This window comes from Anomalospiza imberbis, chromosome 14 (genome assembly GCF_031753505.1).
Source record: "Anomalospiza imberbis isolate Cuckoo-Finch-1a 21T00152 chromosome 14, ASM3175350v1, whole genome shotgun sequence".
Taxonomy (NCBI): domain Eukaryota; kingdom Metazoa; phylum Chordata; class Aves; order Passeriformes; family Viduidae; genus Anomalospiza; species Anomalospiza imberbis.
The window spans coordinates 6167775-6192932 of NC_089694.1; the positions used below are offsets into that span (position 1 = coordinate 6167775).

At 57.7% G+C, this 25158-nt stretch overlaps 1 protein-coding gene across 3 annotated transcripts in view; it reads right to left on the reverse strand.

The window, feature by feature from the left end:
- The window catches only part of STARD8 (StAR related lipid transfer domain containing 8), a 41676-nt gene extending 16742 nt beyond the window's left edge, over positions 1-24934 (reverse strand). The window contains exons 1-2 of one of the 3 annotated variants that reach the window (XM_068204631.1): positions 24774-24934; positions 22512-22545 (exon numbers count right to left, since the gene is read on the reverse strand). In XM_068204631.1, the coding sequence (XP_068060732.1) occupies positions 22512-22545; positions 24774-24818 (79 nt within the window). In that variant the 5' untranslated portion in view covers positions 24819-24934. Of the gene's footprint in view, positions 1-1233; positions 1449-17825; positions 17850-22511; positions 22546-24773 lie in introns of those variants that run through there. The other 2 variants (XM_068204630.1, XM_068204632.1) reach the window with 2 other exon arrangements.
- Positions 24935-25158: the final 224 nt, after the last annotated feature.

The following is a 25158-nucleotide window of genomic DNA, read 5'->3' on the forward strand; positions in this document are numbered from 1 at the left end:
AGAGGCATGAATGGTTAATTTAGGGCTCTCTTCTTCCCTTTTGCAATACCAAAGTAACCCCAAATCAAGTATCTCCCAGCTCAGCACAAGATCCTTCCTCCTTCCCCAGCAGACTCAGCTTTGTTTTATCGACTGGTCCCTGCTGCCCAGGGGAAGTACGGGTGCCTGCGTGTGCTCCTTGCTAAACTCCTGAAATCCCATCCCACATCAGAAAGATCTGCAAAATTCAGGAGCTTAACCCCAAGGAGTCCTGGATGTGCAGCCGAGCACAAGGCCCCCCTCAGCCCGTGGGGATGCAGGCTCAGAACCCCTGTCCATGCAGGGACTCCTCCAGGCACTGCCACACATCAGGGCATAACCCAAACTCCAAGCTTCAAAATGCAGCCAAGGGACATTTCTCAGGGGGACACAGGTCTGTGTGCCCAGGGGAAGGACTCACAGGTCTCTCCCATCAGGACTCCCTTCTGCTGCACCCTACACCCACTGGCACCTCTTGGGCATCGCTCACCACAGCTCCGGGGGCATTTCCACCTCCACCCCACAGCTCCAAACCCCGCTCTTTTCTCATTCCTCCTCCTGAAAACTGCTTTTAAATCAGTGAACTGGTGTCAGCAGGTGATGCCACATCCCAGAGCACGGCTGGCACCAGCACCATCGTACCCCTGGCCACGCCGGCTGCCACACTCACCGCCTGCCAGGGCCCGGCTCACACGAAAGGATTTTGGCTCAGGAAACAATCGGAGATCAGGAGGAGCTGGCACCGGCTTGGCTGCCTCTGGCAGAAATAAAGCCAAATATTGCCAGGGCTGCAGGTGTCTTCTGCCTGCTGCCCCTCCAGTGGGGAGCAGAGCGAGGAAGGAGAAGCTCCTCGCGGTGTCACTGAGGCCAGCCCGTGCTCTGCCACTGCCACCGCCGTTCTCATCCCTGCCCCGCTCAGCCGCATCCCCGGCCCCAGCAGGGGGGAAAAAAGGTGAAGGAAATTCAGGTTTTCGAGAAAAGATTTTTAAAAAAACCCCAACAACTTAACAACAACACAAGCGACACCTCTGAACCCTGCCCTCGCCCCGCTGTGTACGAGCCAGAGCAAACCGCCCTGCTGCACAGGAAACGCGGCTTCCAAGAAACCTCTAACAAGAAAAAAGGTCATTTTAGAGCCTTTCCCACCTCCCCCGAGAGCGTTTGCTGGCTGGAGCCTCTCATCCAAACACAGAGCCGGGACACGAGCAGACTCACCATGGCAGGAGATACTAATCCCGGCTTTGTTCATTGGAACCCGTGGCTCAAATGCAGAAAAAAATATCAGCATGACCCCCAGCCTCCTTCACGCCCTCCTCGGCCACCCAGCACTGTCCACTGGCGGCAAGAGACCTTCCCACAGGCACTCCATGGCAGAGCTGCAGTTCTCCGCCCCGGCAGGGCTGTGCCGAGCCGAGCCGAGCCGACGTGTCCCCGCCGCCCCGGCAAACAGGACATCCCGGCCCGCAGGGCTGAGCGCCGCGGCGGGGCGGGCTCCATCCGGCCCCGCTCCCAGCCCCGCCGTCCTGCCCGGCACGGCACAGCACCGGCCTGCCCAGCTCGGCACCCCGCTGCCGCCAGGTGAGCCGCAGCTTTCCATCCCAAGCGGAGAAATAAAGGGTTAAGGGCAAAGCGTCCCGCAGGGCGGCATGGTGCCGGCTCCAGGCGCTGGGAGCGGGGCCGGTGGGGAGTCTGAGCTCTCTGGCAGGACACCGGGAGAGAGGAGAGGGATGGACACCCCAAAAACCCCCTCTCATCATCAGACATCAGCTACACAAGCCAGCGGCCGTGAGCCTCGGCTGAGGCTCCTCTGGGAGCAGGACAGCAGGAGCTGCCAGCAGGGTCTGTGTGCGAGGGATGGGAAAAGTGACAGCCAAGGCTGGGCCATTGTAAATTTCCCAGTCCATCATGATACCAAAAAGGACTAAAAAGATGGTTCAGGGACAAGAACAGCAGTGCCTGCCATCTGAGATATCCAGATTAAATCACCCAATTCCCTACAAATTTCCAGTTTGTGCTGAGCCCAGCGTGCTCCACCTGCCCTAGGAATGTTTCTTGCCCGTGCAGCAGGAGATGGCTCACCTCTCAGCCCAAAGCAGAGGGGTCAGCACGGTCCAAGCAAGAAGCTGTGGCTGACACAGGATTAGTCTCTGCAATGAAAACCACATTCCCTGTGCCTGCACTTCCCAAACCAGAGCTTTGGCATAAATCATTCCCAGAATGAGCTGAGCATCGTCTCACCTTGCTTCTGATTCCCAGTGAGAAACACCATAGGTCTCTCATGCCTCTCCAGGGATACAGCACTGGAAAACATCCCACCAGCCCTCAGCTCACACCTGGCAGGTCAGGCCCTGCAGATCCAGGCCCCAGAGGGGACCCCAGCCTGTCTGACCTCGCTGCCCTGACAGGCTGTGACAGCGATGGAAGCTCAGCTAACAGGCCCAGTATCATCCCAAAAACATGGGGGGCAGTGAAACCTGCAGACAGGGACATCAGGTTTAGGGAGGTCACTGAGTCAAACAGGAGCACATGGTCCACCTGTTTCTTCATCTCCCAACTGGAAGGAGATGATGTTGGGGCTGGAGTCGAAACTCAAGGCTTCCCATTCTTTATGGAGCTAGCAGGAGATGCCAGGACAGCAGGACGATGGCATTTTGAAAAAGTCTTAAAGGATGTCAAAGTTTTTCAAAGAGATGAAGGCACATTTCAAAAAAATACAGAAGTCTCCTTGCCAGGAATGTGGAAAATGTCAGGGAATATTATAAAACAGGATGAAAAACCTGGCCTCAAGCAATATTAGAGACTCTTCTCTGACAGTCAAGATGCTGAATCACAGTGGAAGACCAATCATGAGAATGGCAGAGTCAGCTTACATGGTCCCATCCATCTGCCTCCTACCAGAGAATCCAGCACAGCCAGGTCTGCCTGTGCCCCTTTCCACAGCCAAGCCCACCCTGCACCCGGGCATGGACCAAAACGGGGCCCTTTATGTAAAAAACAGCATTTCTGAGGAGCCAAGGCAAGCAAAGCCATGTGGGACACAGAGGAGAGCCATGGATCAGGAAGGATCCAAGGATGCACGAAGGGATCTGGGCTGCTCCGTGGCTAAAAGACAATCCCAAATCCAAGACCTTTGCTGTAAGCCAGGTAGAATGCTTCCCAGACATGGTTCAAACAACTCTTTTTCAGTTTGGTTAATTAACCAAGCACTTCCCCATCCTTCTGAGGGATTTACAGGCACAGGAGTTCACACCCTTGGCACAGATACTCCAGCTCATGGGAAGTTATGACGCCGAGCACACCGGAGCCAGAGTGGTGGCTGCCGACAGCAGGGTCAGGAGCAGAGGAACAGCTCCTGGGGTCAGGAGAAGGAGAAGCCCTTGCTGAAGGGGTCAGCAGGCAGCAGGAAGCCCCAGTTCCACACATCAGCCGCTTGCAGTAGGAAGCAGAGGCCAGTTACTGGCAGAGCAGTGCCTTTGGCAGGAATGGGCATGTTTGTTCCAGCTTCCCTTCCATGTGAAAAGCCCCTCTGTAAGGAAAAGATTTGTCACAGCAAGGCCCACTCGAGGTTTTTCATCTGGGCCTGACTGCACAACGGCCTCGCTGGTGCTCACAGCTGGACACGGTGAGGATGGGGCTGCTCGTGGGTGACAGATCCCCTCCTGATGGTGGGCTGATGCCAGGGCTGGGAAAGGCTCCAGCCTGTTCAGAGCTTCCCAGGGGTGATACTAAGAACACTTTGCCCTCAAGACAGCCATTCTATGGAATAGCCACTGCTTTCACACAGAGAGGAACCTCCCCTGCCAAACCCCCACCACAGCAGCTGTGCATGGCAGGGGAGCCATCCCAGCAGTCAGGGCTGTGTCCTTCAGAACAACACTCTAAAATGCTCACCTTCCCCCGAGCACATGTTCCTTTCCAGTCCCAGCAGTGTGCAGCAGTCGCCTCACTGGTGTTTCTGAGGAAGCCTTTGCCTCAGCAAAGCTCTCTCCCAGTGCTGCTGGCTGATGTGTTTGTGGTCAATCAATCAGCTCACACCCTTCCAGAACTTTATGCACCTAATTTTATGACTAATTTTTGACTGACATGCGAGTTTTCAGAAGGGATCCAAAGCCCCAGCACACCTCAGCATCTTCAGGGATGAGCGGCACCTGCCCGCAGCCCCATCCAAGACAGCTCATGCCTTATTTTGCCCAAAATCCCAGTCCCAGTGCCTGGACCCGTGGCTGCTCACCCAGCACTGCCTCACCGAGAGCCACAGCCATGCACACATGGCCAGCCACGCTCCACTGCCCTGCCTGGCATGTGGCAGGTGACACTGACCCGTGACCGCCGCACACAAGGACTCGCTGCTCTTCCCGCCGGCTGCTCACCGAGTGCTTCATTCCCACCTGCCCACAGGGCTGTGGAGTGGCACAAGGTCCCTGCGGGCTGAGAGCACCAACTGGGGCTGCAGGAGCTATCTTTGCTCTGCTCAATCTCCAGAGCATTCCCAGAGAGAGAGGTGGGATCTGGCTTCTCCTCCCCTTTCCACTGCAAAACACCCTCGTGCCCATCCCCACCCAGGAGCTCGGCAGAGCTGGAGATGAGCTGAAGGGAAGCAGTGCTGGAAAAACAGGGAAAGCACTGACAAAGCCACCAGTGCATCACTCCATGCCACGATGGGCTGAGGAGCCTGGCCAAGAAACACAAATGCTCAGTAATCCACAGAACCCAGTCTTACACAACATCCTCCATGCTGCCAGGAGCTCTTCACGGCTCAGTCCCTGCTCAAGGAGCAGCATGAACCACCTGAGAGCAGGTAAATCCCAGGTGAAGCAGCTGAGCAGGTGACTGGCTCTGCCAGCACAGCCAGAGAACAGCCCAAAAATGTCCTAGATCTCTGTGGGTGCTGGCAGTAAGGAGAGACTGGGATCTCTGAGGATTCGAGTTCCATCCTGAGCCAGCACTGAGCACTCAGGGGGATGTGGACCTGTCAAGACAGATGTTCTCAACTCACAGTTTCCTTCTGTCCTCGGAGACCACTGATAAAACATCAGTGAACCTTATCAAACCCCAATCATTGAGACTCCTGACCTTGCTATCTCTGTCTTCTCCAACCACTACGGCCAAAGAAACAGAGACACAAGGCTCAGGCTCCTTCCCCAAGACCCTGCCTGGGGGACCCCAGCCCAACCCTCAAAGCAAAAATTGACACCCAAAGCAGGGAGAGAGCAGGGCAGGAAGGAAAAGCGTCAAACTACGAGCTGAGCCAAGGGTCCAGCACTGCTTCCTGCCACGGCTCTGCAGAGAACTTCATTAATGAGCCAACAGCTGCAGCTCCCCAGCCTCTAACAGTGTTCACAGAAACAAAAAGTTAACTAAAAAACAATCCCTGCTGCTCGAGCAGGTGGAAAGGCCATGGAGAGCAGGAGAAGAGAGGCACCCTCACAATGTGGCTGCAGCACGGCAGCCGTGCCCGAGCTCCAGGGACAGCGTGATCCCCACCACGGCTTCCTCAGTCGGAGGAAGAGCTTTGGGCACACCCAGCTCCTCTCAAAGCAGGCTCTGCCGGTGGGGAAGGACGATCCACCCAAAATTTGCCAGGTCCCAGCAGCCTGTTCCTGCTGCACCTCCCTGTGCCCAGGATCCAGCTGTATCCAGAGCTGACTAGAGCTGCAGCTGCCAGACACTCACCCAAAGTCAGGCTGGCAGCCCCGTGCCCAGGAGGAACATGAGGCACAAAACTGCAGCTCACCAGCAACTCTGACTGTTACCACTTCTTCAATCCCACACCACCACAGGGATCAGAGTCATTGACTCTTGGAACTACAGGATGGTTTAGTTTGGAAGGGACCTTTCAGCTCATCCAGTTCCAGCCCCTGCCATAGGCAGGGACACATTCCACAACACCAGGTTACTCCAAACCTCACTCAACCTGGCCTTGAACACTTCCAGGGATGGGGCAGTCACAGCTTCTCTGGGCAACCTGTGCCAGGACCTCACCACCCTCACAGGAAAAAATTTCATCCCAATGCTTCAGCCAGCACCTGAGGGTCACCTCTGACCCCTTTCTTTGGACACTAAAAAATATATATTTTAAATTTAAAATGTGTGCTGCTTCTTTTGTGCTGGGAACTGTCCTCACCACACCAACCAGCACCACCTCATTTTATTTACCCCCTCTTCCCTGCTTCCTGCCATGCACACACCATCCATCAGAGCAGTGTCACCTCCGTGCCTGGCCCAGCACACGACGACCCCAGTTTGCAGGTGATGCTTGCAGCCAACTGAGCCAGCACCCTGCCAGCCCTCTGCCTTTAACCTGAGGCAGCCCCAGGTGCTTTCAGAGGCTGCCTAGAGAGCACCAGTGCTCCCAGTCCAGCCACTGGGACCACCGCTCCTGCGGCTGCCGGAGCAGAGCGACACCGCAGCGCTGCCGGGGCCAGGAGCCAAGGCAAAACAATGGGAACCATTTACAGGGCAGGAAGCTGCATCTGCTGGATGAAACGCTATCTTCAAACAAGACGTGTTTGGATAACTCCAGTTTCATAACTCGCCTCTTCCGATGTTAGGAAATCACGGTAATAAAAAGAAAATAAAATGGGGGAGAAGAAATTTGGCATGGGGAGCATCGGGGAGCAGCTCGAGCCTGGGGGAGCCCAGCCTGGGCATCGGGGTCTGGCTGCAGCCCCTGCCCCAGGATCACGGTCTGATCAAATATCCTCGGGGAAAGAGTTAAATCTGCAGTACCCACCCCAGGGGCACAGTGAATGCTGATGATCCTGGTGCATGACCACCTTGGCTTGTTTGACTTTCCAGTGGCAATCAAAGCCATCCTGGGGGAGGGAAGACAGCCTCACCAAGCACAGGATACGGGGTTCAGCAGCTCTTATCGTCATCATCTTAAAGATAATGGAAGCCACGGCCTGCAAGCACCCTCGACGCCCCGTGGATGCCAGCTCAGCCTCAGCACAGCGGCAGCAGCACTGCCGGGGCACACGAGGGACCCTGCAGGACCCCGCTCCTCGCCCTGCTGGGACAGCCCGCCCGGCCAGCGCCTCCCGCAGCTGCCACCTCCACAATTCGGGACAAGGAGCCAAAAGCTGAGGTCACCCGGCTGGGCTGCGGACCCTCCCCAGCACCCACCTCCCCTCCCCACCCTCCCCAGGCCAAATATAAATTTGCTTACAGGAAATGCCTTAAAGAAAAGGCACCTCCCCTGCGTCCTGAAGAATGCCCAGAAAATAAACTGTCTCTGGACAAGAAGGAAATGGCTTTTTTTTTTTTTTAAATCACATTACAAAGCAGCTTTAACCCCTTCGGTCCCTGCTGCAAATGCAGCCCCTGTGTGCCTCAGGGAATCTCAAGGTTTCCGGACTCTGGATTGGTGACGTGAGAAGAGCCTAAGTGTGGCATCGTCAGATCCTGAAAAAAATGCCACAAAATCCAGAATCCAAACACAAACTCTGTCTGGCAAGCAAAGCACGGCACCCCTTGAAAGGGGCTCATAACTGGGGACCCACTCTCGATCTCACAAAAGCGCTGGCTCCATTCCCAGAGCCGCTGGGCAGAACGGGAACTTGCACAGCTGTTGGCATTGCTGGAGGTCCTGCACTGCAGCCAGGGGGGCAGGGGGCTGCACCTGTGCCCCTCTCCCCACCCAGACCCTTTCCACAAGAGCCCTGAGTGGGGTGTGTCAGTCACCCCCCCCTCCGAGGATCCCTCAGGGATCTCCAGCAGATGGAAATGTGGCTCCTGAAATGTGGCTTCTTGTGGAGGGCAGGGATGGGGTACCCCAGCTCCCTGCGGCCCCCCCAGCCCCGTATTGCAGCTGCTCCAGCCCAGCAGGGACACACATGGAGGCTGAGGAAGCACAAACGCTGCCTTCACACCGACGTCCTGACACAAGGCACAAGAAAGCAAAAAGAAGAAATACAGGAAATCCAGGACGTGGAGAAGCAGCTGCCTCCAACAGGCAGTCAAGGACAGAGCAAAGCCAACAGCCCCGTGTGGAGAGCAGAGAGCTCGCTCTCCCCAGGCCCTCCACCATGGGACAGCACAATAAATAAAACAATAAATAAGCTCAGTGCCAGGATCTGGCAGTGTTCCCGTGCACTCACAGGTCACAGCCACAGAGAGGGCGATTCCATTCTCTCTGTACAGCAGAGGACACCAAAGCAGGAGCAAGGCCAAGGGCACAGCCAAAGCACTCCCTGTGTCACCAGCCCCCAGCATCCCTGAACATCCCCTTAACAACCAGGCACTTGGGGCTTTCAGCCCCAGAGGCCCAACGTGGTTTGATCCAATTCAGCTGCTGCGGCAGAACGCCTCCAGTGCCTGCTGTGGTTTGGAATTTCTCGGCGCAGCAGCGGCGCTAGAAGAGCTGTGTGGAGGTGTGAGGCCAGGCGTGGGAAAGGGAAGCGTGGGGTCAGCTGCCACTTGGCTGGGAAGCAAATGTCTGTCCAGAGCAGCAGCCAGGGCTCAGGGTTCAGCAGGAGATCACCTGCCTGGAGAAGAGAGCCAATTTCTGCCTTGTCCCTGATTTTTTGCACTTTGTGTATGTCCATTATTTTTATCTGGGGGAGAACCACTGCTTCCTACATCCTTGCTGCTCCCAAGAAAGCAGCACCACGGCTCCCAGGACTTCATACCAGGAGAAGTCACACAGCCACAGTCCCTGTGTGCCGCCAGTGTGTCTGTGTCCAGGAGACTCATGCCAGTGGCTCTCTCCACGTAACAGCCATCCTGGGATTTGCTTAGGAAGGTGTCCGGAGGCCATGGGGCAACCCTCTGCCTGGAAAAACAGAGCTGGAGCAGCAGCCCTGACTGCCCAGACATCCTGCTCTTGCCCAATGACACTGATGAAATGAGGTCAAGTGCCCTCTGCGTCACCGCTGTGGGCACTGTCCTGCAGCCTTGTGACACCCCTGCCCAGAGTCAGTTCCAGTTTCAGCAGGAGCAGAGAGGGAACCAGCCAGCAGCCAACCCTCTGAAACCCCACAGAGCAAACCCACCTGCAGCCTCAGAACCACCCCTGCCCCCAGGCTAGCCTTCAGCACTGCCAGCAAAGCCTCATCCTCTTCGCTCCTTTTCTTTTTTTCTTCCTTTTTCCTTTAAATGCCAGCTTTCTTGTCCTCTCCACCTGCAGGGCAGGAAATCTCCCAGCTCACCCAGGCTGGGGCACACGGGACCCCTCGGGTTCAGCACCAAGACACCTTGGGAGAAGCTACCAGCTTCTTAAGCAATGGGACCAAGCCTTGGCTGCAGCACCCATGGAAATCCAGATGTTCATCCCAGGACCACGCCAGAAGCCAGGTGTCCCAGGACTTATCCTGACCACCCCACCAGCCTGTCTCCCCTGCAGACCCCCAGGCTTTGACACTGCACCCCTGCTGGGATTCCATGTGCCCCCAGTGCAATGGGATAAGAAGTGGCTGAGCCCCTGGGGAAGGTGCCCTGAGCTGCTGAAGTTGTTCCCAGCACCAGCCGTTAACGTTTATTCTGCCTGTAACTGGCACAGGGTGACAAGTGCCCTGTGGTGATAAGGGCTCTGCAAACAGCCAGGCCAGCACCCATGTGGCACGGGGACCTGTCAATGATTAACCCAGCAGCTGCAGGAGACAGCAGCAGGCTGGGGACACAGCCACCCATGGGTGTCACTGCACCCAAAGGCAGGGGACACATGGGGGCCCAGAAGGAGTCACATCCCATGGGATCAGGGTCACACAGGCATCATCAGACAGAGGGTGACAAGCATGGAATGGGCAGAGTGAGGTCAGCACAGCTCCACACTGACAACGATCCTCCTGCAGGACATGCAGGTAACACACCCAATGAATCAGAAGGCAAACAGATAACAAAAATCCAGAACCCATCACCTTCCGGCACCAAAAAGTATGCTCTTACTGGAAATGTAGGGACAGACCCTGTTTCTTTAAATCCCACGCCCAGCCCCGCAGCCTGGAACCGTTCACATGTTGCCAAGGTGCCTGTCCAAACGGCAGGAACCAAAGGGCCATAGCAGCTCAATCATTAACCTGCCAAGACCCCCGGCCTCGCAGGAATGTGCCGCCGCTGCCGGTCCCCTCCAGAGCTCTGCTCAAAGGTTCACAGGCGCTCCTCTGCCCTGGCCACCAGCCCCTGGAGGCTCCAGCCACTTTCCAGCACAGCTTTCCTCCAGTGCTAAATCCCCCCAAACACCTCTGTCACATGTCCCAGCAGGGGTGGAACACCATGTGCAAGAAGGGAAGTTGAGAAATTAGGAAGCCCAAATTCCATGGAGACATTCCCATGCTCAGTAAACCTGTGACGTAGTTTGGGGAGCTGTTACTCCCCGTGGCTCCTCTTGCCTTGGAGTACCATTGCTGCTGCAGCAGGACCAGCATGGGCACAACGTGGGATGGGAAGACTGGCAGGGCAACAGCATCTCAGCTTTTGCAGCCCTCATACCACTTCTAAAGCTTTTTACATGCACAAAACCAGCTCAGCTTTCATCCCTGGGCTCTGGTAATCCTCGTCACCAACTCAAACGGGCAGAAGGGATGGAGCAACAGCTCTGCTATGGGGCTGGGGGGAGGAAAGGAGACCCCCATGTTAGGGGATGTTCTACTGGGCCAGGGAGATGAGCCCTGGCACAGGGCAGGAGTCCCACCACACCACAGGACCGCCCAGGTCCCCATGCATCAGGGCCACAGCAACCACTCCAAAGGCATTCCCTTCCCCACAGCCCTGCTGCCAGCACGCTGCCTGAATTTGGGGGTTAAACTCCCACAAACATCAAATGCAAAAGCTCTTCCAAAGCCACACTGAGGGCAAAGGCAAATCCCAAACTCTGCAACAGGCAAACCGTCTCAGGCTTTTCATGGAGTGATCCCTTGAAGGAAGGAGACTCTGTTCTCTCTACTGGCAGCGATTTACCCTCATCAGCGCCTGCACCCTTCAGTGCCAGCCAACTTCCAGGCTTGGTCCTTCTGCCCAAAGTCACGCAGCAACCTCAGCATGCCCTCGGGGAAAGGGTGACCTTTCATTCCCCCACTCACTTAGGTTGACTTTGAGAACCTTCAAATCTTTTTGAAATTAGTACAAAACCAAAGGGAAGTACTGACGTGCCCTTGGGCACAACCACATTTTGTTCTCTTACGAAACTGAAGCGCTGGCAGCCTGTCCTGTGAACACAGACCAGGGTTTGGGCATTGGAGGCGATGCAGACAAAGAATTCTCAACGGAAGCACGGCTGGATTTATGCAGTCAGTCTTTTATCAGAAAAGGATTTCTTGGAGGAAGTGCAAGCACATGGCATGAACGTGAGCTATTCCTCAGAAGGAGCTTTGATAGCTGCTCCATGCTGGAACTTCGTGTTTTGCCACACACAGAAAATACCGACAAGCCTTCAGGATAAGGGTGGGAGCTGATTTTTCCCCTGCAAGAATGGAGGGAGACTGATGGGATGCGAGCTGATCCGTGGCCCCTGCTCCTGTTGGCACAGGCGTGCCAAGAGCAGCAAGGGGTGACTGCACAGCCACCTCCTCAGCTGGGCTTTGGTGAGAATGCAAACAGAAAAAGGCACAGCCATTGATAACAGTTCACGTATGCAAGTGGAAAAGAGTGTGGATTTCTGCCAAAAATTCACGATATGCCCTCCAACACCCAGGGACTGTACAAAGGTCTTTAAGTAGAAGAGGCTCTGCCGCCCTCGGCACACGGAGCATTTCAGAACACAAAGCACAAATCCAAACGCACAAAGAGCTGGTGTTTGAGCTCGGCACATCAAAGAGCCCCTGAGGAAGCAGCCTCTCACCTCGGCAGCACGCTTCCCCCGAGCACTGCTGGGTCACAATGTGAAGAACGACACAGGCACAGCAAACCCACCCGTCCCTACCAACGACAAAGGGCTCCAAAGGAGCCGACCTGCTGCAAACGTGCCCGTGGCACTGAAAGCCAGGACAGGGAGCCCAACCTCCCCCACTGCAGTGAGAGGGCCTGATCTGGAGTCCCCTGACAGATGGCAAATCCGTGTTTTCCCATCCACCAGACAACCTGCACTAATCCCAGGTAAAGCAGGCGAGGAGGAGCCCTGGGAAAACGCAGGTGGCCCAAACCCCACATCCCTCCTGAACCGTGCCAGCCGCGTGCGGGTCAGCGCAGCCGAGCCGGGAGCTGAACGTGCCAAACCCGAACCCAGCCGCTCCAAAGGCAGCCGCGGATTCTCGCCCGCACACTGCCGTGACTCAGCCCGCGATAACAGAGGGATCCAGTTACTGCACGAGGCTGTCAGGAGCTGCGTACCAGCTCCAAGCTTCTCATCCTCCCCACCTGCAACAACAGCCACCTCATGCAGGCACCGAGTCCGTCCCGACACGGACACCGGTGCCAGAGCACACACATCGTACCTGGAGGCATTCTGGCGCTGCTGGAGGCAGCAGGGCTGAGCAGCGTTCTCTGGAGCCACAGGTGAATCACAGAATCTCATTCGGGTCAGAAAAGCCCGCTGTGACCACCGAGCCCAAGTGTTCCCCCAGCACTGCCAAGGGCACCACTAACCCACGTCCCCAAGTGCCACAGCTACACAGCTCTTAAATCACTCCAGGGACAGTGACTCCACCACTACCTTGGGCAGCCTGTGCCACTGGACAGTCCTTTCAGAGAAAAAACTGTTCCAAATAGCCGACTAAACCTCCCCTGGCACAACTTGAGGCCACTGTACCTCCATCACCTCCTGTCTACTTACTCCACTACACACAGAGCTGTGAGTGATGTCAGGAAGGGATTCTGCCACGTGTGTGCAACAATCGGAGCACAGCCCAGCCGAGCCAAGGAGCAAAGACAGCAGATTGCTGGGAGCTTTCTCCCAAAACCCACCTCCTCCTCTGCACCCTGCACTCACTCCCCGCGCCCAGCCGCAGGTTCCCCATTTACCTTCAGGCTGTGCCCCGTCCAGCCGCGCTCTCGGGGCACCTGTCGAGGGAGGAGAGAGGGCTCTGGAGGAGATGGAGGGCGCAGGGGGGGACCCTCGGTGGCCGGGCCGCCGCGGGCGGGCTCGGCAGTGCCAGCCGGCGCTCCGGCTGTTGTCGGTGTGAGCGCGGCCGCCGCAGGTGCGGGGCTGTGCCGCGGGGAGCGCCCGCGATCCGCCCCCAAGCCCCGAGATCCGCCCCCCAACCCCGAGATCCGCCCCCATCCATCGCCAGCACCGCCCGCCCCGGGACCGCCCGCGCCCGCAGCCCCCGGCCCCGGGCTGGACGTGCGGGGGCTCCCCGGTGCCACATCGGCCGCTGCCGGGGAAGGGGCTGCTGCGACAGAGGAGGGACATGGAGATGCTCCTGCAACCCCTCTGCCAGGGAGCCAGGCTGGGAGAGCTGGGGGTGTTCACCTGGAAAAGGCTCCAGGGAGACCTTAGAGACCCTTCCATTGCCCCAGAGCCTGGGACAAGGGATGGAGGGACAGAACAAGGGAGAATGGCTTCTCACTGAAAAAGAGAAGGGTTAGATGGGGTGAAATTCTTCCCTGTAAGGGTGGGGAGGCCCTGGCACAGGTTGCCCCGAGAAGCTGTGGCTGCCCCTGGCAGGCACATCTTCTGGCCCAAGGCCAGGTTGGATGTGGCTTGGAGCAACCTGGCATAGTGGAAGATGTCCCTCCATGGCAGAGGAGGGAATGAGATGAACTTTGCAGTCTCTTCCCTCCCAAACCATTTTGTGATTCTGTGCCCTATGTGAAACCCAGTAAAACCCCAAATCCCATCCATGTCCTGCAGTGCCCCAGGCCCCCGTGCCCCCACAGCTCAGCCATCTCTCTCCCTCCATTCCCAGACTGGCAGCAGCAACTGCAGGGCTTGGCCTGGCCCGTGGGGCTGCAGGCTGGGGAGCTGCCACCTCCCTGCAGGGCTGAGCACCCACGGGGATCCCTCTGGCTGTCCTCCCCACAGAGAGGAGCCCCAGGACAGTTTCTGGACACACCTGGCTGTCCCCAGCTCTCCCTGTGGGTCAGACCCAGCAGATGGAACAGCTGGGGTGGAAGCCACAGCAAGGCATTGAGAGGAGCAGTGGGGCTGCTTGCAGGGACTCGTGTCCCCAAAAATCCCCTTGCACTGCTCTGTAGTTACTATTCCAACAGCACAGAGTGAGGAGAACTTTCTTCATGGCACACACACCTCACAACCTGGCTCTGGACCGCACATTCCTGTCACACCAGAGAGGCACAGCCACGGGTGATTTGCAAGAAGGAAAAACGGTGCTTAAAATGGACTTGAAAGATGAAATTTTTGTGAGTAATGAGAGGTGAGAGGGCTGGAGGTCAGGAAGCACCAGCCCGAGCATAGAGGGAGAGGCAGAGGGTGAGATGGAGGCAGGCAGCAATATGGGGTGGGATGACCAGAAAAGCAGGAGACCAGGTATGTTGCAATGATACCAGAAACCACCTTTCCTCTGGAAATCACTGCTTGGAGGGATGCCCAAGCTCCGAACAGGGGAGAATCAAGTTAAAAAACAGGATTTTTCCCCATTGTTTTCATAGTCTGAGAGGCACATCTTCCTTCCTTCCTTCCCAAGCTCCTGACTCTCCTCCCACCAACCTCTGCCCCGCCGCAGCCCCCCCTGCCCTGGCTCTCCCCACGGAGGGAAGGGACTCCAGCACAGGCTGCTCAATGCGGCTCTTGTTGGCTACAAAGTCCTCCCGCAGCTTTGTGCGTGAGAGCCCCTCGCCAGCTGGACCCGAGGGGCGGGCAGGGGGTGGCAGGGGATGACAGCAGGCAGCCGGTGGCCCCCGGGGTCAGCCCCAGCGAAGGGAGAAGCTGTTGATCTGGGGGGATCACTGGAAGGTCATTTAGGCTGTGAGCACCCGCGGGCAGAGGAGGGGTCAGGGGGATCCGGGTGTCAGGACCCAGCCGAGCCTTGACCCCCACAAGTCCCGACCCCGCCAGAGTCCGGCTCCCCGGCTCACGGGGAGGGGACAAAAAGGGACAGAGGGCGAGCAGAGCCTCTGGAAACACGATGGGTGCAGAGCCCTGGGGCGCTGACCAAGCCCCCAGCCAGCACCCCGGGGGACAGCCGGGACGCTTGTTTCACCAGGGTGGTCCCAGCACGGTGACTGCCACTGGAAAAGCGCCGGGCTCTGAGGTTTCAGACATTTTTCCGCTCGTTCCTTGTGTGAAGCAGGAACAAGGAGGGGGTGTGGAGGCAGAGAGCAGGAAATCTCGCGGAGACGCTGAGCTGGAAAGAGGCGGCGGCGGGGGCAGCGCGGGGCCCGAGGGTCCCAAAGCGCGACCCCCCCCACGGCCCCGCGGGACGCGGCTCCCTCTGCTGCCCCCGGCACATGAAACCCCCGGAAGAGTCACAGCATGGAAACGGCGGAAAAGGACAAAAAACAACTCCGAATCCACGGGAAAAGCACCTTTGCTCCAGCTGGGAACCCCCCCGGCAGAAGGGGAACCCACGCACCGCCCCAGACATATCCTGCAGCAGCACGCCACGGCTTTTTCACTGCTGCTCTTTTCCAGCAACATGAATAAATGGGGGAAAAAAAGGTTACCTTTTCTTTCAGGTATATAAATACAGAGACCAGAAAGGCACCTACAGGCAATGGGATCTGGGGCATGTGCGTCACACTCAGCTGCCAGGGGACTCCTGCCCTGCTAATGCATTATCCATGGCTCCTGTTTTTCCACTGCTGCGGATGGAGAACAGGAGAAACTCGTGTTATTTTCACATGAAGGGTGCCACCCCCTGGCAGAGCTGGCCCAGCCTGTACTGGCACCCTTGTCCACCTCGGGATGCCCCACTTATCTCTGTACAGTTGCCCTAGTGCAGAACACTTGTTGGCTTTTCCCAATCCCCAGCCCTAAAAGCATCACCCAGGTGCTTCCACTGCAGCCCTTCCAACCACAGGGTACCCAGCAAATCCCAGAAGGAGCTCCAGGCCCACAGGGCACCCCTAACACCCCTGAAAACAGTGAATCTGCAGCACAGAGAGCCCAGAAACCACCTTTGCCCATCCACCTGGAGCTTCAAGGACCACAGGGATGCTTCAGCACTGGCCTCACACCAGCAGGAAGGGAGCAAACCAGCTCCAGCCAAGAGGAGGAGGATGGCTTCAATGTCTTTCATGAGAGGAAAATCAGGGGAAAGAGGTCGACTGGCACACCCGAAATGGCAGCTGGAGCCGTGCTGCCAGCTGCACGAACACAGCAGGCGGGATCTCAGCAGTGCCGAATTCCCCGGCTTCCAAAGGAGGAGGGAGGAAAAGAGAAGCTCAGAGACACACACAACAGCATCATTCATGGAGCTGGGTTTGTGCAACAAGGGTCCTGTGTCTGGCTTGGAGCTCCGGGCAATTAAAAGAGCAGCCACAGATCTAGGAGAAACAGCAGGAATTTATCCGAGGAATCCGGATTATGTGGCCACTGCTGAAGCCGAGCAGAAAGCCCCCAGCTCCTGGAAGGCAAAACGCTGGCAAGTGATGAGCAACCAGCTCCATTATCCAACTGTTCCTGCCTCACCCACCCGAGCCAGAGCCTCTTCTCGCCACATCAGGGGTGGGGGGATTACTGCTGCTGCTCCTGCCTCCAGACAGTCCCACCAAGGGGAGGGTGAGGACCCCGGTCCCCAGCCCACACATGGACCTGGCTGCAGCAGGCAGGGGTACGAGGGGCTCAGTGCTCAGGGCTGCTTGGGGGACACATGGCAAACCAAGTGGTCTGCAGTCCCAAAGATAAGGGCGGCACTTTGCAAGTCTAAGAACGTGGTTTTCCATTCTGGTCCATCCTTGGAAGCATGCACGGGGTTACCAGCACATGGGAAAAGAGACAGGATGCTGAGCAATCTTGTGAAAATCTTCCTGGCAGGGCTGGCTCCTGGGAGATACCACAGACCCCCCAGGAGACCCCAGAGAGGAGTTGTGCTCCCTGCTCTCATGTGGATGATCCCAGAACAATCTCCTGTCCCCTGCAGGAGATCCTGTCCTCCTGATCCATGGGGCAAACAGCCCCTGGCTACAACTTGCCACATGTGCCAGCTCTGAGCCAGGCAATGTCACTGGCATGGGGTCTGGAAGTGGGAGAACTGCACTTCCCCCTCACCTACAACAAACATAGCCTATCTTCTCATCCCTGAGGAATAACCCCTGTCCACCCAGCATGTTTTGGGCCATTCCTGAAGGAATCATTTATCAGCAGAAAGAATGAGTCTCCAGGTGTGAGGTGGAATTGTTCACTAAGCATCACAGCCGATGGAGAAACCAGGCAGCAGCAGTTCCTCCTTCACACAACCCAAAATAAATGGCTTTCAAGATCATTACCCACACCCTGTTATCACAGGCATCTTTACAAGCCACATCAAACCAGTTTTAGCACTGGAGTTCCAAAAGAACAAAAACTCCTTAAGCATTTTCACAGCCTTGACAAGATGACTGATACAAGCATCATTAAAACATTATCAAATACAAAATAATGTTCTTTCTTTGATGCAAAGTGGAAGCTCTTTTCACCTGACCGACCCTCGGGCGGATGATTTGCTTTACCAGTCGGCTCAGAAAAGTCCTCGCCTCGGCTTTGGGACCGGCATCATTCAGACACAACAGACAGCCGGGCACGGCCCGGAACACCACCAAAATCGCTCGGCTTTGGAGGGAAAGCAGAACCCGAGCCCCTCCGCCGCATCCCCTGTCCGAGCTCTGCCCCTTGCATCCACCGCACTGACACGCACGGAGCCCACCCTGCGCCAGCCCCGTCCCTCGCCCCGCCGCGCAGCAAACGCGACGTCCCCGCTCCCGGCGCTGCCCCGCACCGGGCTGCTCGCAGCCCCCGCACCGGGCTCGCCCCGCAGCCCCGGGCCCGCACTCACCTGCCCGCCCGCGCCGTCTCCCCCCGCACGGAGCCGCGGCCGCGGCGCGGCGGAGCCGCAGCCCCAGCGAGCGCCCGGAGCCCCGGCGCGGAGCCGCGACCCCGGCCCCGTCCCGGCGACCCATCGCTGCTCCGGTGGGACGGGCGAGAGCGGCGGCTCCTCCCCCGCCGGGATGCCGGCACGGGACCGGGGCCGCTCCCGGGGAATGCCCGCTCCCCTTCCGCTTGTTCTCCGCAGCCCCGGCGGAGCCTCCCCGGCCGCGCCTCCGGCCGAGGAAGCCGCTCGCCCCGGTGGACGCTCCCGCCCGGCGGCCCCGCTCTCCCCGCCGGGTCCCGCAGCATCCCCGGGACGCGTCACCTGGGACCCCGCTCAGCCCCTTCCCCCAGGGTCGGGCATCACCGGGGGCCAAGGTGAAGGTGATGCTGAGCCACGTGTTCCACCTGCGCCCTCCCAAAACTGAGTCACCTCCGCTCCGCTGCCACCCCGCGCCCGGGCGCGCTCGCTGCCGCCTCCGCTCCCGGGGGCGGGCGGATGTTCAAAGCCCTGCAGACGCGCCAGGCAGGGCGCAGGGGCTCTTCATTAAGAAGAGAAGGAATTAACGTGATCAGACTGGCCTGCCAACACCTCACACCGCTTTTTCCCCATCTGACCTCTTGGGCTTTGAAAACAAACTCCTGTGAGCATCACACAGCCCCAGGAGGCCCCCACAGCCCCATGCCTGCTCCCTTTGCACCAGCTTTGCCCAGAAGGACTAAGGCGCTACTTCAGGCACAAGGATTACCTTCCTGTGCATGTTAAGGCAGTTCACATGTCAAAGTTCTGACCAAAGAAAAACCATCGCCCAGCCAAACCTTTCCACCACTTTTCAGTGCATTTTCTCATGATAATTTCAGGGAAATGACCACACTCGGAACTTCCCTCTTGCTCCTTTCAGTCTCATGCAAACCACCCGAGGATGCAGATAGAAATGTACTTTCCTGCCTGCAGTTACTTTTCCAGTCAGTCTCAGTTGCTCCTTGCTGCCACGGAAAAAACTTGGCGACACTCCTGGCACGAGATGGCTAAAGGGGCTTTTTCCCAGCTCATTCCCTGCACTTCCCACGTGCTCTGATGCTCACCAACACAGAAAAACCTTCTCTCTAAGCCAGGCTCTTCCTTTCTGGCCTTCAAAGAAAATCCCCCAACCTGTGAGCGGATCCTGCTGTCCAGAGGGGGGAATCTGTATTTTGTTAGCTACAGGAAATGGGAAAACTTCCAGCCCTGGAATTAAAGCCCAGAAGGAAGGAGCTGAGCTGGGGGAGGGGTCTCTGTCACTGCAGCAGTCATCGGGGGTCAGAGCTACACAAATTTTGCAGGCAGAGGGACACAAGAATGAGAACTGGTGATTCACCAGCCAAGCCTGAACCCAGGAGGGCAGGGAAGAGGAAGAGGAAGGAGCACAGAATCCCCTCATCACATGTCCCACCAAAACCACAAATAATCACATTCGGTTCAGCTTTTCTACTTCCCAGCACTCTGACCCACGCCCAACCCCATGACTGCCTTTTCCACCATGTAAGAGCAGCAGTTTCTCAACGAGTTCCAGAAGTGCCCAGAACGGGTCTCTGCTGCCACGTCCAGCATCCCACTCGCTCCATGGCCCCCCCCCGATCTCCCTGGCTCTGACACCACAGCCAGAGCATGGCCCCAGTGCCAAGAGCAGCAGCCCTGGCCCCTGCATGCCCACACATCCCAGGACAGCCCCCTGCCAGCCCCCAGCCCCTCTCCCTTCCAACACATTCATGACAAAACCAGATCCCAGTCTCTGCTTCTCCCCCAAACCCAGGGAATCACAGTCATGGGCTCAGGTCAGGTGAGGAACGGGGGCCTCACGCTCAGGCCACAAACCCACCAAGTCAGCGCAGGAGATTTTTGTGCAAGGAGTGAAGAACAGCTCAGCTGTGACAACACATCAACAACAGCTAAATTTAGCAGGTTATTTTCGGTGATCCAGATGCTGAGTAAATACAACCTTATTATTTCATGCACGGGCAAAAGTTCAGTCGAGTCCCTTGTGCTGCTTTTCCCTGTTAGTTCACCACATCCAGCTGCAGGAGCCCACCCTGAAATGCTGCAATGTCACCACTGTCTGGCTGTGCTGGCAGGAGCCACCAGCTCCATCCCTGTCCTTTAGCAGCAAGAGGAGCCAGTGCTCCATGACATGGGCAGAGCACCTCCAGATCCCTTTTGGAGGGGCCTGGTGCTGCTGTTGGTAGGAATTTATTCTGAGGATGCAGTTTTCAGGTGCATGGCCAGGCTGCAAGCCTTTCCTTTCTTCAAGCTTTTCCTTTCTGCCCAGTCCAGAACAATACATGGGAAGTGAATGCTGGAGAGGAAACAGAGGGTTAGGAAATCCATGGAAACATGACCCAGCTGGGATTGTTCCAGTGGTTCAGTCTGGGGCTGTGCAGGGGCTCTGTGTCCCACGCAGCCGAGGGTACTGCAGGGTGGGCCAGGGAGGGCTTTGCTGCGGGGCAGGGCAGCAGGGGGGACAGCAGGGACACAGGAGGCCCCATGTGTTCCACAGCTGAAACATCACCTCCAAGAAGGCAGATGAAATCCAAATTGTTTTCCACCATCACTGCTGCAGGAGCTGCCATGGCATACCCAGGTATTTTAATGCTGGAGGGAGCCACATTATATTATATTTAATGCTGGAGGGAGTGACCTCATCCAGCCAGTGTTCAGGGAAGGGGATGTGGCAGCACAACCACAGCTCCAAACGGGGGGCTGGGTCTGCCCATGCCTGGAAAGCAGCTCAGGGAGTTTGCCAGGTGTGCTGGGAGAGCTGCAGTGCTGAAGGGGGAAAGTCAGAGGCAAGCTCTGGGAACTGATGGAAGAGACACTTTGCCAAGAGCTACTGGGATAAAGCAGAACCATCTCCACCCTACCTCGTGCCACCGTGTCGGGAGCTGAGGTCCTTGTGCCACCATCCAAGGAGACTGAAAATCATCATAAGGGAAGGGAACGGTGTCCCCCAAGCCCACGGCCTGAATGTCCCCTTTGTCCAAGCATCTTCTGGGGACAATGAGTGAAGAGGACAGCAGGCACCTGCCCTGGCCCCTTCCCAGTGGAGGGCACAACCCCCCTGCAGGCTTGCTCCTGTCCAGTGTAATCCATGGGAAAGGGAGAATTCCAGCCTGCCCCAGGCACTGTGCTGCTGCAGGTCACAGTGACACCAGGAGCAGCTACATCACGTCAAGTCACAGGTGACAAATCCCACAGCAAGAAACTCTGCAGCTGCTCAGGACACAATGCTCCTGCTCAGGACACGAGGCTCCTGCTTCTCCTGCCCCCAGAGCCCATGGCCACCCAGCATCCCTCCAGCAGCCAGAGCTGGGACAGGGACATGTGACAGGCAGGTGTCAGCTGGGACCATGTGGGTGTCATTGAGCCTTCATCAGGAGAGACCTGGATTCTACAGGCAGCTTTAACCAAGGGAAAAAAAAAAAAAAACTATAAAAATTCCTTGCCCCAAAATCCCAGTCACAGTGTGATCCATAGGAGCCTTTCCTGCCCCTTCCCTTCCACAGGGCTCTTTAACTCTTGACTTTTATGTTCTTAATCTCTCCTGTGCAAGGGCCAGAGACCACCCAAGATACCTCTGGGCTCTCTCACAAAGCACCTTTTGTTACCCAGAGCTCTCCTGTGCTCTGGGCTCTCACGAGCCAGACTCAGAGCTCACTTCACCCTTACGTGCATGAAAACAAGAGGCCCGCAGTGCATCACCCTTTGGGCAGGGAACTGCCTGGAGATCCCCAGGCACATCCAACGGGCTCCCTGCATGGTGGGGTTCCCTGTTCATGGTGCCAGAGCTCCAGCCAGCAGTGTGGACAGCCCCACTGCCCCCACCTCCGACACCAGAGCCACCATCCACGGGGCGTGTCCTGAGCCCTGTGCCCAAAGCAGCAGAGCCACCCAGGCTCCAGGTCCCTCCACTTCCAGGGCCACCAGAGCCATGGCCATGGGACACCCTGTGTAGGATGGGACAGGTTTGACTCTGGGGGTGTCACTGCACAAAGACCCCCATGGCACCAACAGTGGAATGATGAAAGGCAGGACCTCTGCCCCCCTGCCACAGCCCCATCCCCATCCCTGCTTCCTGGTCCTGCTGGCACACACACCCTCCCCCTCCTCCTCTTCTCCCAGAGACCACCACCAGCCTCCCCAGTACCCACAAACCCCTCATGGCAGAGCAGCCCCAAACCCAGCCTGTGCCCCCACCTTGGCAGAGGTCTGATCAGGGCAGCAGCAGCCGTGCACAATCGCCAGGGATCAGCCTGCAGCTGCACTGCCAGTCCCTCCTGCCCCACAGTCATGGCTGAGACACTCCAGTCACAAAAAGCTGAGGGGCTCCGAGCCAGGGATGCCCTTCCTGCCCATGGCACTGCAGTGCCAAGGCTCTGGAGCTCCCCATGCGATTATCTGCTGAGCACAAAGCTGCTCACCACAAAGACAAGAGGACTCGAAAAGGAACCAAGGTCCCTTTGCGAATATATTCTCTTGAAAATAACATTTCTGGGGGAAAATCACACTGCTGGCAGAAGGACCCAGCAAGGGGACATTCCTCCTCCCATGATCCCTGCTCACCTGCCCTTATTTAACAGCAAGGGCACTCCTGCCCCAAAAATTATTGCTGCAGCTTACCTGCATCTTTTTTATCTTCTAACAAGGTGAATTTCTGTGAAAAGAAAGAAAGAGAAAAAAAACAGATTTTTTTTTTATCACTTTGATTCTCACATTTGTGGAATGCTGCCCCTCACATCTGGGCTTGGTGCCTGCTCCAGCCACAGCACAAGCAGGGCCTGGCAAAGGCGTCTCCCAAGGGCATCAGCCCCACTGGTTTTAAAACACCGTCACCACTCCCAGGGACCCCGAGCACTGGGCAAGGATGGTGTCCCAGCGCAGCCACCAGCCCGGCTCCCAAGGGAAGCCACGAGAAATGGCATTCACAGCAGCACTTGGGACACAGCAGCGCTCTGCAGAGGTGCAGGAGCAGCAGGAGGTCCCCGTGCCCGGTGCCAGGGTGAGCCCAGAGCCCGGGAGGCTCCCCAGTCCCTCTCTGGGTGCAGACCGAGCCCCTCCAGCGCCGCCGCCCCGCGAACGGGCCAGAGGTGCCGGCGGGATCACTGCAGGAATGCGCCACGGAATGAGCCCGGCTTTCCCACGGAGCCCCGGGACCCCTCTTCCTGCCGGGGCAGCAGGGCTGAGGATGGCCCAGGGAAGACAGGCTTAACCATGTCCCTGCTGCTGTGCTTCCCGCAGCACCGCCTGCCCGAGGGGTGCCATCACCAGGGCTGGAGTCATCGCTGGACCTCACAGCACGCCCCTGTCCACAGGGGAGGTCACCCAGCTCCTCTGGATCCTTTGGCATTGCCCAGTCTGTTCCCACACCTTCCTTTTCCCATGAAATCTTCTACCAGCCACGGATCCACCTCATTTAGCTTTGAAAGCTTTAATCCCACAGGCAGAGCCCAGCACGTTTCTCCCTGTTCAAGAAATTCCTCAGCAAGGAAGGTGAGAATTCCTCACCTGTTCATGGTGAGCAGCTGAGCAGCGCTGGCATGGGGAGGAGAGAAGATCCAGGCTGAAGCAGAAGGCTCAGCCCTACAGGAGGCCACTGGTGTCCACTGAAGGCCACCAGGAGGGTGGTGCCCTGGCCAGCTGGGCCACCAGACGCCACGTTGGGCCAAAGAAATGGGCTGAAGGCAGTGGACTGCTGGGTGCTTCCAAGGAGGCTGAAACCCGTAGGCACCAGAGTCTGTGCAGTCCAGGCTGGAGCCATCCCAAGCTGCAGCTGTGCCAGTGGCCATGCAGGACCCAGTGTCCCTGTCTGTGCCACCACCAGTACAATGGCAATGCCAACACCCAGCACGCAGGGACAAGCAGGGTTAATGAGGACAGCTAAGCTCTCCAGAGACAGCGGGGACGAGACAGCAGGGACAAGACAGCCACTAATATTACCAATGAATTTCACAAATGTCATTTTTAGACTCAACTATTTTAAGCATTGCACTGAAAGCCCGGGGGGACAGCGTGCATTCCACATTCATTTCACCACAGCAGATCCACTCACCCAGCACAGCTCGGTGTACAGCACTGTCTGAAAAAGTGATTTTACCACTTTTCCCAATCTGAAACTCCTGAAATTCACACTAACTATAACTCCACAACCTCCCCAGATCACCTCCCACCACACTGCATAGGTTGGGACACAATAAACCAACAGTGACCAGGAGCAGGCAGGGAGAGTCGTTTGTTATTAAGGTGACAGATGAAGAATTAAACCCTAAAGAAAAATCTCAGATGTCACGCCATGAGAACTGCTGCTGCAGGAAATGAAAACCTGGGGGCCCTTGGCCTTGCTGCTCCTTTGTCATCCTGCTCACAGCTGCCCTGACCCTCCAGCTCGGCCGTGGCCCCACAGCCACGCCACGGGTGACCTGAGCCTCTGGGCTTGGAAGGATGTCCCAGCCTGGCCACAACACACAAGCAGGCACGGCAGGACCCTCCTGGCATGAGCTGACCACCTCGAGGGGCTGAGGGTGCTCACACACACACAGAAACACACAGACACACACACACAGAGACACAGAGACACAGAGACAGAGCCCAGCTGGCCGGGCACAGCCCCCTGCCCGCCCAGGGCTGCCGCTGCCGGGACACGGTGACCCAGGAAAGGGCAGCGGGCGAGCTCAGGGCACAGGGACCAGCGCACCTACACATGGCCCAGCCAAAATTAAAACCTCTCACGTGCACGTGGGGCGCGGGCACGACACCCCCAGAGCAGACATCGACCCCGTGAACAAGCCGAGCCCCGCCGGGGACGCGTCCCCAGCGCTCCTTCCAGAGGCTTCTCCCAAACCGCAGGGCGCCAGCGACGGACACCGTGGGGCAGCGCTCCCTTACCTTGGCTCTTTTGAAGCAAGCCCAGAAGAAATCCAGCAATGGCATGGTGTGCCGGGGGGCCCGGCAGACCCCCCTAGAGCGCGGCGCTGCCCCCGGCGGCGGGGAGAGCCGCCCCCGGCACCCCCATGGCAGCGCGGCGGCGGCGGAGCCGGCGGAGCCCGGGGCGGGCAGCGGCCGGCGCGGAGGGAGGAGCAGCAGGCAGCGGCGGAGGCGGGCCGGCGTTCAAACCCTGCACCGTTATTCAGTTGGTCGGGAACGGGCTTGGACGCGATTGAAATTCCCTGAAGGTTGCGAGTTTTAAACAGCTCCAGGCTTTCCTTCCTGCCTGGAACGCACCGAGCTGCTCCCATTCCCAGGCAGGGGGATGACCGACACTCCAGAGCGG